Here is a 12741-nt window from a genome sequence, read left to right as displayed (position 1 = left end):
TTCCATAAAAATTCCACCTTATTTCCCCCTATGTTAGAGGCACATATTCAAGAATTTTTTTCTTTTCTTTTTTTTTAAATGTAGTATCTTATTTTCCCCTAGTTACTCAAGGATTTCTTTATCAAAAACTTTGTACTATGATTACTTTTCATTAATGTTATAAGAGGAACATTAAAAAAAACAAAAAAATAGAAAGATGTGTAATTATAATGACCAACCTTGACTGAGGAAAAGAGTTAGGAAAATGCATCTCCCTCCTTTCACTGCAGGAATGGGAGAGACTATGGGTATGGAAATATTGTATAACACACTATCAGATGCAGTTGATTTTTCAGTTGGATTTGCTGAACTTTTTAAAAATCTTTGTTACAAAGGAGGTTACAAAGATGGTAAGGGGACTGGGAAGAATTTATTCAGAAATTAAATATGACTAATATGACTTAAAAACAAAACTTAAGTATTAACAAATGGAAAAAAACCAGGTTAACTGGAAGGAAACACATAAGCAGCTGTTGGTTAACTTTCTGACTGGAAAAAAAGCAGTTCTAGGGAAACCAAATGGAGTCCAACTTTTTTGATCTCTCAGTAGAGACCACTTTGTTGTGACTGTGAAGAAAAACATACAAAGAGCTGCAATTCAGTCAATTATGTGAGCTGAGGAGAACTGACCAATTCTTTCTGATAAGGCGAGGCAGTTGAAGTGAACTTTAACCACATATAAATGCCAAGTTCAAAAGTACTTTCTAGAATGTTTCTAACTCCTAGAAAGGAATCAGGATAAGTTGCTACCTCAGTCTATAAGTTAAAATTGAAATCAGAATAAATTCGGTCATTGGTAACCTTTCAAGTTTAAAGATAGAAGAACTTAACTTCTTTCTATACATTGTATCTTGAATTACATTTTTTATTATTAAAGTGTTACTAATTGCCAGATAGTTAATTTCTATGTTGTGATAGCAACTGGTAGCTATAGTCAGGTCCTCCTTTCTTCTATTTCCCCCTTTTCTTCCCCTCACCCCCCAAAAAACCCATAGAGGGTGGGAAAAGACTAGCTAAACATAAGAATAACAAAAAACTTGGTAGCTAATGATAATGAAATTGTGATTTAGCAATGCATTACTGCTAAAACATACATAAACACACCATAATAGGATGTGTTTTGAAAGGAGAATAATATACAAGAACCAATAAATAATCTCTATATTTTAAAAAGTCATTATTGTTCAAACTGTTAATAAATTCTTAGGTTCAGCTTAAGTTTTAGCCTTTGCTTCTTAAAAAAAAGATGTGGAAAAACTAGAGAGTTAAAAAATGTACAAAAAATTAGAGGAAAAGGTACTATGAAAAACATAACAGCTGAAATAAGGAAACATATAAGAGAAGTTTAGAGAAGTGATAATACTAGCAAGGATTTATGTACCTCTTTAAGGTTTTCAAAGCACTGTACACATTATCTTAATTGATCTTCACAACAACTGATGAAGAAATGGAGGCTGAAAAGGGTTATGTGACTTGCCCAGGGTCACACAGTTAATATGTGACTGAGGCAGGATTTGAACCCAAGTGCTCTTGACTCAAATTCAGTGATCTATGCCACCAGCTGCCTCTGACAAATACATAACTTATTAATATATAAGAAGATGCTGATTAATGTTTTATTTTTCTACATAAGACTAGAAGACAGAAAGTAGAGTTAAATTGAAAACAGGTTTTATTAAACATAAGCTCTTACTGATTAAGATTAAGCAGTGGAATAGGCTGCAAAGAAGCACTGCCATAGCTCCTTTGGACACCTTTAAAAGAGATTAGATATCTGTTTGGGATGGGGATGGGATTGAGATACTTATGTTCAACTGATTTTAAATTATATAATTCTAGGATTAAATAGGTATTTTACATTTCAAAAGACTACATGTCAACACATACGAAAGAAGCAAGGAAAGGAAAATGGTAATAGAGGAAAAGGATAAAAAAGAGAGTAATGAAGAAAAGAGGAAAAGGAACAAGAAGGAGGAGAAAGCATAATTATTTAGGTCTTAGACAAGTAGAAATTGTTGTGGTTTGACATTAAATACTATCCCTCAATTGTAGAAAGAGTGGTTACTTTGTACTGGTTCCTTTTCATAATCTTATAATTCCTCAACAACTAGGATCCCCTTATTTGTGAGATATTTTCCTACCGATGGTCCATACAACAAGGCAAATTCATATAAATCAACTTTCAGTTATACTTGAAGATTCTATGGATAGCAGTGGTAAAAAATAATCCCATTCTCTACTGGAACCCCAAATTATTCATCGGTGACCTTAATGTTTTATTTTGTTTTGGTTTTTTTTTTTGCAGCAGCACTAATTTACCCTACTAATTATGTTAAGCTCAGACTAATATTAAAATAAGCTTATATCCACAGACCATGATTTGGTCAAATGTGAATCGAATGGCAGAGTAAAAGAGACAAAACCTGGATTATAAATATGCTGAATATAGGTCCCCTCATTAATTTATTCAAACACTATCAAATGTTTAGAAGCTCAGCAATGATTTGGTATTTTGTAGGTGCAAAAGATAATAACATAGCCCCTAAGGAACTCAAAAAATGATTCACTCACAAAGTGTACATATAAATAACCAAAAACAATCCAAAATTCAGCATAGATTAAAAAGGTAAATCCTACCTGAGAAAGGTACATCTCTCATAACTGTAGAACTCCAACCTCTCCAGAGTGAAATCCAACCATCATGTGACAATTTCCGTCTGACAAACAGATGTAATTCCTTATAAGACAATGCCTTGGATTGCATTTTGGTTCTAATCAACTCTAAGGGACTTATTACAGTTACTGCACCTACTGAAAATAATATACACATGTGTCAATATGCACATAAAAAGCATAATTTAATGTTTCACTTATGGCTAATAAAAGTTCCATATTTCTCTAAATTTTAAGCCCAAAATATATACTGCCACCATGGTATTATAACATTTTTTTTAATCACTACAGGTTTTCCACATATTGATGAGGCACTATTTTCTGAGACAGCATTTACAAAAATTCCTATGACAGCCTGTTTCTTCTCTTTCCAATCTCCTATCCATTCAAGTATAATAAATATAACTTTACAAAGACTAGGGCAAAAACCTCTTTCAAACCAGCACCCTTCAAACTTCATTCTCATTATGGGTATAAGCTATCCTGCCTCTCATTCAACTCTGAATATCTATGTCTGGATGGAGAAGTATCTGGGGGTTCTAGCCTAGTCCAGAATCATCTTGGGTTCAAATGAGTCCTTGGAAGTTAGCATGATCTTAAAGCTGATATGAAACCATCCAGACACACAGAAGTCAACCAATCTTGAAGTAACCTAGATTTGTACTTGATGCATTTGGTTCGATGAATTCTGGATCCATATACTCAAAGGCTATGTCTTCAGAAGGAAGGCAAAGCTAAGTTTGGCAAGGAACTTCTTGTTCTATGATAGATACCTCATACTGTTGTGGAAATGCATAACTGTTTATAAAAAGGCCTTTTAATCCTGACCGCAACAATGTAAATCAACGATTTACTGAGCGTCCATTAAGCGCAAAAACACTGCATTATATAATGCCTAAGGCAGCAGGGTATAACAGAAAACACATTAGACCTGGAATCTGAAGCCCTTCTATCTGTGAGCTCTAAGACCTTGAATAAACTGCTTCATCTCTGAGTTTCAGCTTCTGCATAGGGCTTTGTAAAGAAAAGCACTCTGTGCCAATGCTATTGGAATGATGCTGGTATTATTTACCCTACAGGAGATGTGCAAATGAAGTAACACCATGACAAATTGAAATTTAAAAATAACATAATAGAATTATGACTCACATCTTGCCACAATTCCAGCAAAAATTGGTATGAAGGCTTCATTTTCTACTTTAGACTTCATAAATAAAGATAGTTGGTCATAACAAGTAAAATATATAACTGTAGCAGGAACTGCCATCACTCTGAAAGAGATAGATCAATTAAGAATACAAAGACCAGAAGGTATAGTGCATGCTTAAAAACAAAGCGGTACTACTCACTATAAGAGTAAGCTAAATTAGATTAAATCTAAAACCCTTAAACTTTGTGTTGGTTGAAGATTATAGCAAAGTACTCTAAAGCAGCAATTTTCAAACTTTTCCGGCCTATCTTGTCCACCTCTTCAATAAGGCAAACAACCTATCCCACACAAACCTACTTTTAGGGAGGAAAGAAAAATCAAAATACCTTAGGCAAAAACTAAAGAGACACTGGATGTCACACTTGAAAGGACACCAAGTTATGTTTTTAATTAAATACTACATGTTATTCCAACCAAGAACCAAGGCATAGACACTCTCATCTTATAAACATGGAAAATAAATTTATAATGTAAGACTATATAAGCTACCTAAAGTACTATGTGGTACTTGAAAGAGCTCAGTGATAACATTTTGAGGGGAAAAAAGCAGTCTATGAATGAGATCTAATGGAAAGAAAAATAGTTGAGTGACATGGGTGCTAATCTTGGCAATAGCTACTAACTTTGTGCAAATCACCTACTCTTTGTGCCACAAACAAAATTTTATCCTGTCACTTCAAAGGAATGGCTTTGTAGATACAATTCTTTCCTACATAAAGTCAGATTATAATTTTATCATTAAAACCTACTTTACTAGTTGATATATTAACTCATATACTACAACAGCTATTGTGTGAAATTTTAAGAGGAAGAAAGCTATTAGAACAGGAAATGTAAATCATAATATAGTTCATATTATATATATCTCTCAGTTCTTCAGTATGAGGGGCAAGCCAACCTAGAGAATTAGAAATACTTTATTTTTTTTATAAATGAAAGAAAGCAATAATATTACTAAAATATGTTAGCCCATTTTGCTGTTGTAACATCGTACATAGACAAAACACAGGTAGTATAAAAAAATCAAATTCCAACTCACAGTGTAGGGGGAAGACCACTCCATAAGGATTTTATGCCCTCATTTCGAATAATTTTCAAAAAGGCATCCTAAAACATAATTGGAAAAGAATGACTAATAATGTTCTTCTGAACTTACTGACATATAGATTTGGTAGTAATTTTTGTTAATCTACTTTGTAATTTTAATTATTTTTTTAACCTCATGTTAAAAAAACAAACAAACATCTACCTCTGTAATATATACAAAGAATGCTGAGCTAATATTAGGAAGATCTGAGTTTGAATCTTGGCTCTGCCACTTATAAGTTGTATTACCTATGCCAAGTCAGTTTCCCTCAATTAACTACTTCCACTGTAGCTTGGAATTGAACTAATCGATTACTAAGACCTTTTCCACTCTAACATTCTGCTATTCTGACTCATTATGCATGTACATTTAGAAAAAGTAGTTCTCTCTCAACATAAAAAAGCAAAATGACTTTTCTTTTTACCAGAATCAATTCCAGCCTTAGACTTATTTGTATAGCAGTACAACTTTGGGATTCCAAAACTGAAGTTCTTATAAAGCTATGCAAGATAAACTACAAATTGAAATGTCATTATTATATATACATTACTACATATATGTATATGTATGTATGTGTGTTTGCACAGACATATAAACACACACATATATACATATGTGAGTGTATATAAATAGACCCAATTCTTCCAATCATTGTTGCCTATTGCCCCAAAAAACTTCTAACTTTCTAAATAACTTCAGAATGTGTTTCACTTCTTTCACTGTCTCTCCATTTCACTACTTCATAGTATCCTTGGTGATACTACTTATAATTCTCTACATTTTTAATCAATTGGTGATGATAAAGTAGAGGTCTACTTAGAATACTACTTTTGAAAGTTCCCCTTTTCTCTATTAATAACCTTGTTAAGTATGCCTTTCATGCTTGCATAGATTATTGTAAAAAAATTTGCTGAGGGGAAAGTAAGAATATAGGCCTGCAGTATTAATTAATGAACACTGACACAAAATTATCATATACATACTGCCAAGAATAAGCAATATATCAAGGACTTAAGAGTCAGAAGACTTAAGCCTGAATTCTTCCTCACTAGTTGTATGATTGGGCAACACTGAACCTCTCTCAGTCTCTTCATGTGGAAAATAGGAATAATAACAGCACCTACTTCAAAAGGGTTGTTGTGAGGATGAAATAATTGTAAAATACCCAGCAAATCTTAAAGTGCTATATTATTATTATAGCTGTAGCTATTATTATTACCAATAATTATTTTTATGATCAAATATTATTAATTTCAGAATTGCAAGGACAGTTTAATATTAGGAAAATAGTAAGCTTAATTATCTTACTAGTAAAAAAAACCCCATAAATTATCTTCAGGAAAAGCAGTTGACAGAAACACATTTTAAAAGAGGACTTTTCTTTAATAAGACAAAAAAGTATTTGAAACAAAAAAAATAGCATTAAATATAATGGACAAATAGTAGACAATATCCCACAAGGGGTATTAAAATAGGAATACCTACACTTAGCATTCTCATTCTACATCATAATCTTTGAAATATTATGAGATAAGAAAAAACACCGAGGGGCTAGGCATAGGCAAAGGAGAGATTTAAATATCTCCAATTTGTAGATCATGTGGTGGCTACTTATAAATCCCAACAGCCAGCAAAAAAAAAAAAAAAAAAAAAAAGAGCTTCAGCAAAATAACTATAAGGTCAACTGAAAAAAAAATCAATTTTTATCACTAACAAAAAAAGAAATCAAAAAGCAAGCACCATTTACAATAATGACAAAATATGCTAAATGACTGGGCATTAATCTAACAAGACACATAAAACCCAGAGAAAATCAACGATAAAGCAATTTTAACAAAAATTTTAAGAGTCAAGTGGAGAATTATTCCATGTCATGGCTAGGTCAAACCAATATAGTAAAGGTGGCAATATTGCTCAAATTGATTCACACGTACCATAGTAACCAAAATACCAATGAGATACTTCATAGAAATATAGAAAAGGAGAATGGAGACAACAGCCACCAAGCCAGATTCCATGAGAAGTAGCTACAGTGTAGAAATAAGAATTGTGGTTGAAGAGTTTATAGGAAAATCCAAGAAAGGAAATATTAATAAAAAACATCAGATGTTTATGTTCAGACAAAACATGACTAAAAAGCAAGGTGAATTAGGGAGCTTATCATAAAGAAAAGAATTTGAACTCAGACACCACAGACTCAATGGGATTAGACCATGATTGACCTATGGTTCTTAACTGATCTTAATTGATCTATTAAGTACATATTTTAGTCAAAAGAAGTAGGATAGGTAAAAAGGATGATGGAGGAGGAAGCATTGGTAGTTATTTGTGGGAGGAAATCCAGGAACTATATGGGGTTAATGGAATGGGTTTCATTTAGGTGAAAATCAAGAGGCAGAAAGAGAACTCATATGCCATCAGAGTATACTAAAGATCGAACAAATAGAAAAAGAAAATGAGTTCAGAGAACAAATTAAATCTGGCATGAAGTATATAGTAGTGATGGGAGACTTAAATTATATGGACATCCCTGGAGGGGAGGAAGGCAGTTATGTCAAAAATAGAACTAACAATTTCTTAAGTTTTAATTCTTCAAAAGGTGATCACATGGTGAAAGTTCATTCTGAATTTGACCTCAAATTAATTGCTAGGGTGTAAATGATGGAAATGTTGCAGTTAAGTTTGTGAAAAGGGTAAGGAATGGCAGAAACAGTCTGACATGCACAGATTTTATCAGATCATATTTAAAAGAATTTAAAGGAAGGATAGCTAGATAGATAAAGCCAGATGCATTTATTAAGCACCAGGCATACTGTTATACACTGGGAACAGAAACAAAAGAAAAGAATGTGTACATCATGTATGTTTACATTCATGTAGCTTACATTCCAATGGGGAAGACAACATGAAAAGATGAACCAGAGAGGGAAGCAGAAGAGTGCCCACATTGGGCAAGGTAGGTGGTGAGAAGGAAGAAAAGTTATCTGGAAAGTGAGTTGAGCTGTGTGTCAAGTGCAGCTGGAACCCCTCCAACACAGTGGTCTGGGAAGAAAGGATTCAATGATCAGAAGGGGGTTAAGAACAGAAAGTTCTCAAAAGAAATACACCTTTTCAATAACCACTTGAAAAATTGTTCAAACTCGAAGTCTAATAAGGCATATTTATCAATCCACTAACAAGCATTTATTAATTGCTTACTATGGATCAAGCATTGTGCAAGGCACTGGGAATACAAAGACTAAAATTAAACACTTTTTAACCTCAAAGAGCTTACATTTTATAGGGGGAACAGCCTACACAAGAACATATGTAGATATAGATATGTGTATGTATGTATACACACACACACACAGATATATACGCTTGTGTATGTACTTACACATACACACACACACCTACAAAACAAATACAAGAGAATTTGGGGGGGAGGGTGGAATGAGGAAAAGAGGCACTACCAGTTAAGAAGAGAGTATCAGAAAAGGTCTTATACAGGAGCAAGGGGCACTTGAACTGAGCTTTGAAGGAAGTAAGGAGGGAATGCATTCCTTGCCTGTGCAAAGGTAGAGATGGGAGAAAGACATAATTCCATTACATTCATACACAACAATTTGTTCAGTTATTTCCAATGAAGGACTATCCATTTTGTTTGCATTTCACTTTTTTTTTTTGTTACCATAAAGAATGCTTCTATTCATATCTGTTTTATATAGGGCTTAAAGAATGGAATGGTACACTCAATGGTACAAGGAACTCCCTTTACCAATGCAGGTTTACACCTTCTCTACAAGTTACAGTCACAGGGAGCTGCCTAATCCAATGAGAAGTTAAGTGACTTGCTCAGGATTACACAGACAGTATGTTATCAGGGGCAGGACTTCACTCAAGGTCTTCCTGAGGCCAGCTATTGATCTGTTATACTGCAATGACTCTTCTTTATTATATACAAAACCTTTCTTTTTCCTGCTTTTGATCTCCTTGATGTAAATGCCCAGTGAATGGCATCACTGGGGGGTTAAAAGATATGAAGTTTAGTGATTTTTTCCATATAATACCAAATTGCCCTCCAGAATGGTTGGAACACTCCACAGCTCTATTAGAATATTAGTGTGCCTTCACTACCAGGACCTCCCCAATACTTTTTCCTTCTTTTATCACCTTTGCCAATTTTATAGGTATGAAGTGAAACCTCAGAGTTACTTCAATTTGCATTGTTCTTATTACTGAAGGGGAACAACCTTTGCAATTGAAGATGAACATGTACATTTCTCCTACTGAAAGGTATTTGTATATCTGACTACTTATTTAGTGGGAAATGTATCATAAGATCATAGGTTTCAAGCTGGAAGGGACTTCAGTTGTGCTGTGTCCAACTATATTGTAAGATCTTTGAAGGCAGAGATTATGTTTAATGATTTGCCTACATAGCAGTGGGTGGGATGAGGGGCAAAGGAGCTCACAAAGGTGGCATAAAGGCAGGTAACAGCAGTCACTGGCCTACAAGTCATAATTAAGTCATAATTCTAACATTTCTCAGCTCTGCTTTAGTTTAATATGGGTGTATGATATAAAGTAATTTCTTTCTTAGTTTGGATTTGTGCTTTCATTTGTATAGCAAATCCCCTGATGAGGAAACTTCTAGTACTAATGCAAATCTGCAACTTATTCTCTCATTTAATAGTCTTGAGAGAGCTGTTAGGGCATTGAAAGGTTAAGGGACTTGCCTAGAGTCAAGCTGCCAGTATGTATCAGAGATGAGCCTTGAATTCCAGTTTTCTGACACCACTACTACTCCATGCTGCCCCTAAGAATTTATAACAATTCCATAAATTATTCACACTACAAAGACCTCAAAATCACATAATTTTAGAATCACAGAATGTTAGTGCTAGAAAAGACACTGGAGATTATGTAGTCCAACTTCCTTAATTTACAGATGAGGAAACTAAGGCTTAGAGAGAGCAAATGAATTTGTCCAGTGGGAATCAAATCTGAGTGAAGGGAAAGGATGAAAAGATATTCAGGTCATTCTCCCTGTCCTTAATTTTTACAACTCCTTCTTTTTCTCTTCTTAGTGAGAATGGGCAGCATCACTTTTCAAACTTTGCTCTGGCCTAAGCAAGACGTACATATTACCCAAAATAAATAACGGAAGAGAAATAAAACCATCTTCAAGCAGTAGGATGCATATTGAAAAACCATCAACAGAGCAGAGAATGTAAATAAAGGAATGAACAGAAAAGCATTTAGGATCACAGACCTCAGGCTAGAGGAGACCTCAAAGGCCATAGAGTCCAACCCCTTCATTTTAGAGATGAGGAATTTGAGGCCCAAGAACCTAAGTAACTTGTCTAACGTCACACAGGCAGTGGAAGAGATTTTGTGGTCCTTTCCAATTTCTACTAAATGGTAACTAAGAATTGATGATATAAAGAGAGTTTACATTACTGCATAGGACTTAAAAATGGAAAATTATGATGTAGTGTAATTTCCTTACCAATGTTCCTCTGAAGCGGCCAGCCTTCTTGTACCATGCTTTGTTGCTACCCTCATCACAGAAATATAGATGATCCATCAGTCCATTACAATACAAAAAGCATCTTCCTAATGAAAAATACCAGAAGTCATTTCAAATAATGGCATTCCCTTTATAGATATGTACCCTGAAAGTTTATTTGCTGATCTTGAAAATTAACCCCTGATCAGAGAATCACAGAATGTCAGAACTGTAAAAGATCCTAGAGAACATCTAGTTGTAGTATATTTGAACAAGGAAAGTCTCTACATTAGATCTAACAGATGGTCACTCAGTTTTTACTTAAGAGATCTCCAGCGAGGGAGAGCCCACTGCCTCCTGAGGCAGCTCATTCCAGTTCTGGATAGATCTAGTTAGGAAACTTTCCTTGTATTAAAAAGAAATTTTTTTTTTAAACAACTTCTATTCAATGATTTCAGGTCTATTCTCTTAGCCCAAGTAGAACATATCTTACTCCTAGTACATAGCTCTTCAAGTACCTGAGGGTAGCTATCTTCTTTTCCCCAGTATTAATATTCCCAGCCTCTTTCACCAATCCTTTCACCATTCTGGTTGTTGCCCATTTGACAATTGAGCTAATCATCTAGAACTGAACACAATACGGCATCCACATATGGTCTGAACAGGGAGGATCAGGGCAAGATGACCCTCTCCATTATCCTGGACACCAGGTCTCTCATAATGCAGCCTAAGATCACGTTAGCTTCTTTTGGTTATTGGGCTTGCAGACCACTAAAATGCATGGGTCTTTTTCAGACTGTTATCTAGCTGTACTACCCCATCCTGAACTTGGGTTACAAAATCAACTTTACAAGTATAAGACTTTGCATTTGCCTGTATTAAATTTAACTTTTTGAAAGGCAGTGTGGCAAAGTGGAGAGAAAGCTAGCCTCTGATCCAGGAAGACCTGGGTTCATGACTACTTTCTGACACACACAGGCTCTGTGATCTGGAGAAAGTCCCTGAGCCTCACAATTTTCTAGGCAACTCTACAAGACTGTAAGCTTCAAGAAGGCGTTGACCTGTACTAGTAGGAGGAGATTTCCTTGTACCAACGAAATCAAAAGTCCAATCCCTATATTTCATCTTATTAGGTTTGGCCTATCATTACAGCATGGCTTTGGAATCTGACATTGTTAACTGTTGGCTATTCCCTGCTACCTACCTTTGCATCAAATCTGAAAAGTATTCCACTTATGACTTTATCTAAATCATTGATAAAAATGGCCAACAGTATGGGGTCAAACTCAGGTCTCAGGGTCACTCCACCAGAGATCTCTTCCAAATGCTCATGATTCTTTTGACCTGGCCAGTTTTGATTTCACTTAACTATACCATAGTGTAGCCCACATCTTTTCTACAGGAATAATGAGATACTTTTCAAATGCTTCATCAACATCTAGGAAAACGAATTCCATAATTTTTCTGATCTGCCAGTTTAGTAACCTTATCAAAAAGAAAAGTGAGGTTAGTATTAAATGACTTGTTCTTGATGAATCTATGCTTGTTCTTTGTGATCACTACTTATTTGGTCAGGAAGAAAAGAGAAGCTTACTGGCCTATAGTTTCAGACTTCATTCTCTTCCCCTTTTTGGAAAACTGGGACATTCACCCTTCTTCAGTCCTAGAGTACTGTCTTCCATTTTCTATCTTCTTTCAAAGATCACTGTGCCAGTTATCTTAGTGAGAATGTAGTTCCTCTGAAGCAGTCACTCAAAACTCATTAAGGGCACATAGGTGGTCTCTTACCATCTTCCCTACTTATCTTGGGCTCCAATATCCTATTAGCCACTTTTTTCTGTATTCTCTAATTTAGAGATTACTTTCCCTGGCATAAAAAAGAGAAGTAAAATAAGAGATGAGCAACTCTCCCTTCTTTCTGATCTTATCATTGTCCCTTCCATGCCAAGCATAGCTCCTATCTCTTCCTTGATCTTCTTCTTTTCCCTAATATATCTAAAACAAAAACAAAAAAAAATTTTTTTTTGGTCATCCTTAGCATTTCTTGTCTGCCTCACCTCATTCTAAGCTTTAGCACCCCTGGATGATTCTTAAAGAACTATACCTACATGTTCCTAAAGTTTCAGTCTGACCATATCACTTCCTCGCTCAAGAATCAAATAAAATTTTACAAATTCCTCAGCTTGGCATTTAAAGCCCTTCACAATCTGGACACATTTCATTACTCTCTTCATACAC

The 12741-nt window shown here is 34.7% G+C and overlaps 1 protein-coding gene across 12 annotated transcripts in view; it reads right to left on the bottom strand.

The window, feature by feature from the left end:
• The window catches only part of SLC25A40 (solute carrier family 25 member 40), a 45172-nt gene that overhangs the window by 9573 nt on the left and 22858 nt on the right, over positions 1–12741 (bottom strand). For 11 of the 12 annotated variants that reach the window (XM_027847968.1, XM_027847967.1, XM_027847969.1 and 8 more), the window contains 4 exons: positions 10504–10610; positions 4962–5029; positions 3862–3983; positions 2677–2850 (listed from right to left, as the gene is read on the bottom strand). In XM_027847968.1, the coding sequence (XP_027703769.1) occupies positions 2677–2850; positions 3862–3983; positions 4962–5029; positions 10504–10610 (471 nt within the window). The remainder of the gene's footprint in view (positions 1–2676; positions 2851–3861; positions 3984–4961; positions 5030–10503; positions 10611–12741) is intronic. The other variant, XM_027847965.1, reaches the window with a different exon arrangement.

Source organism: Vombatus ursinus, unplaced genomic scaffold, assembly GCF_900497805.2.
Source record: "Vombatus ursinus unplaced genomic scaffold, bare-nosed wombat genome assembly UNPS02005459.1, whole genome shotgun sequence".
NCBI classification, from domain to species: Eukaryota; Metazoa; Chordata; class Mammalia; order Diprotodontia; family Vombatidae; genus Vombatus; species Vombatus ursinus.
This window is presented reverse-complemented; position numbering and strand designations above follow the sequence as displayed.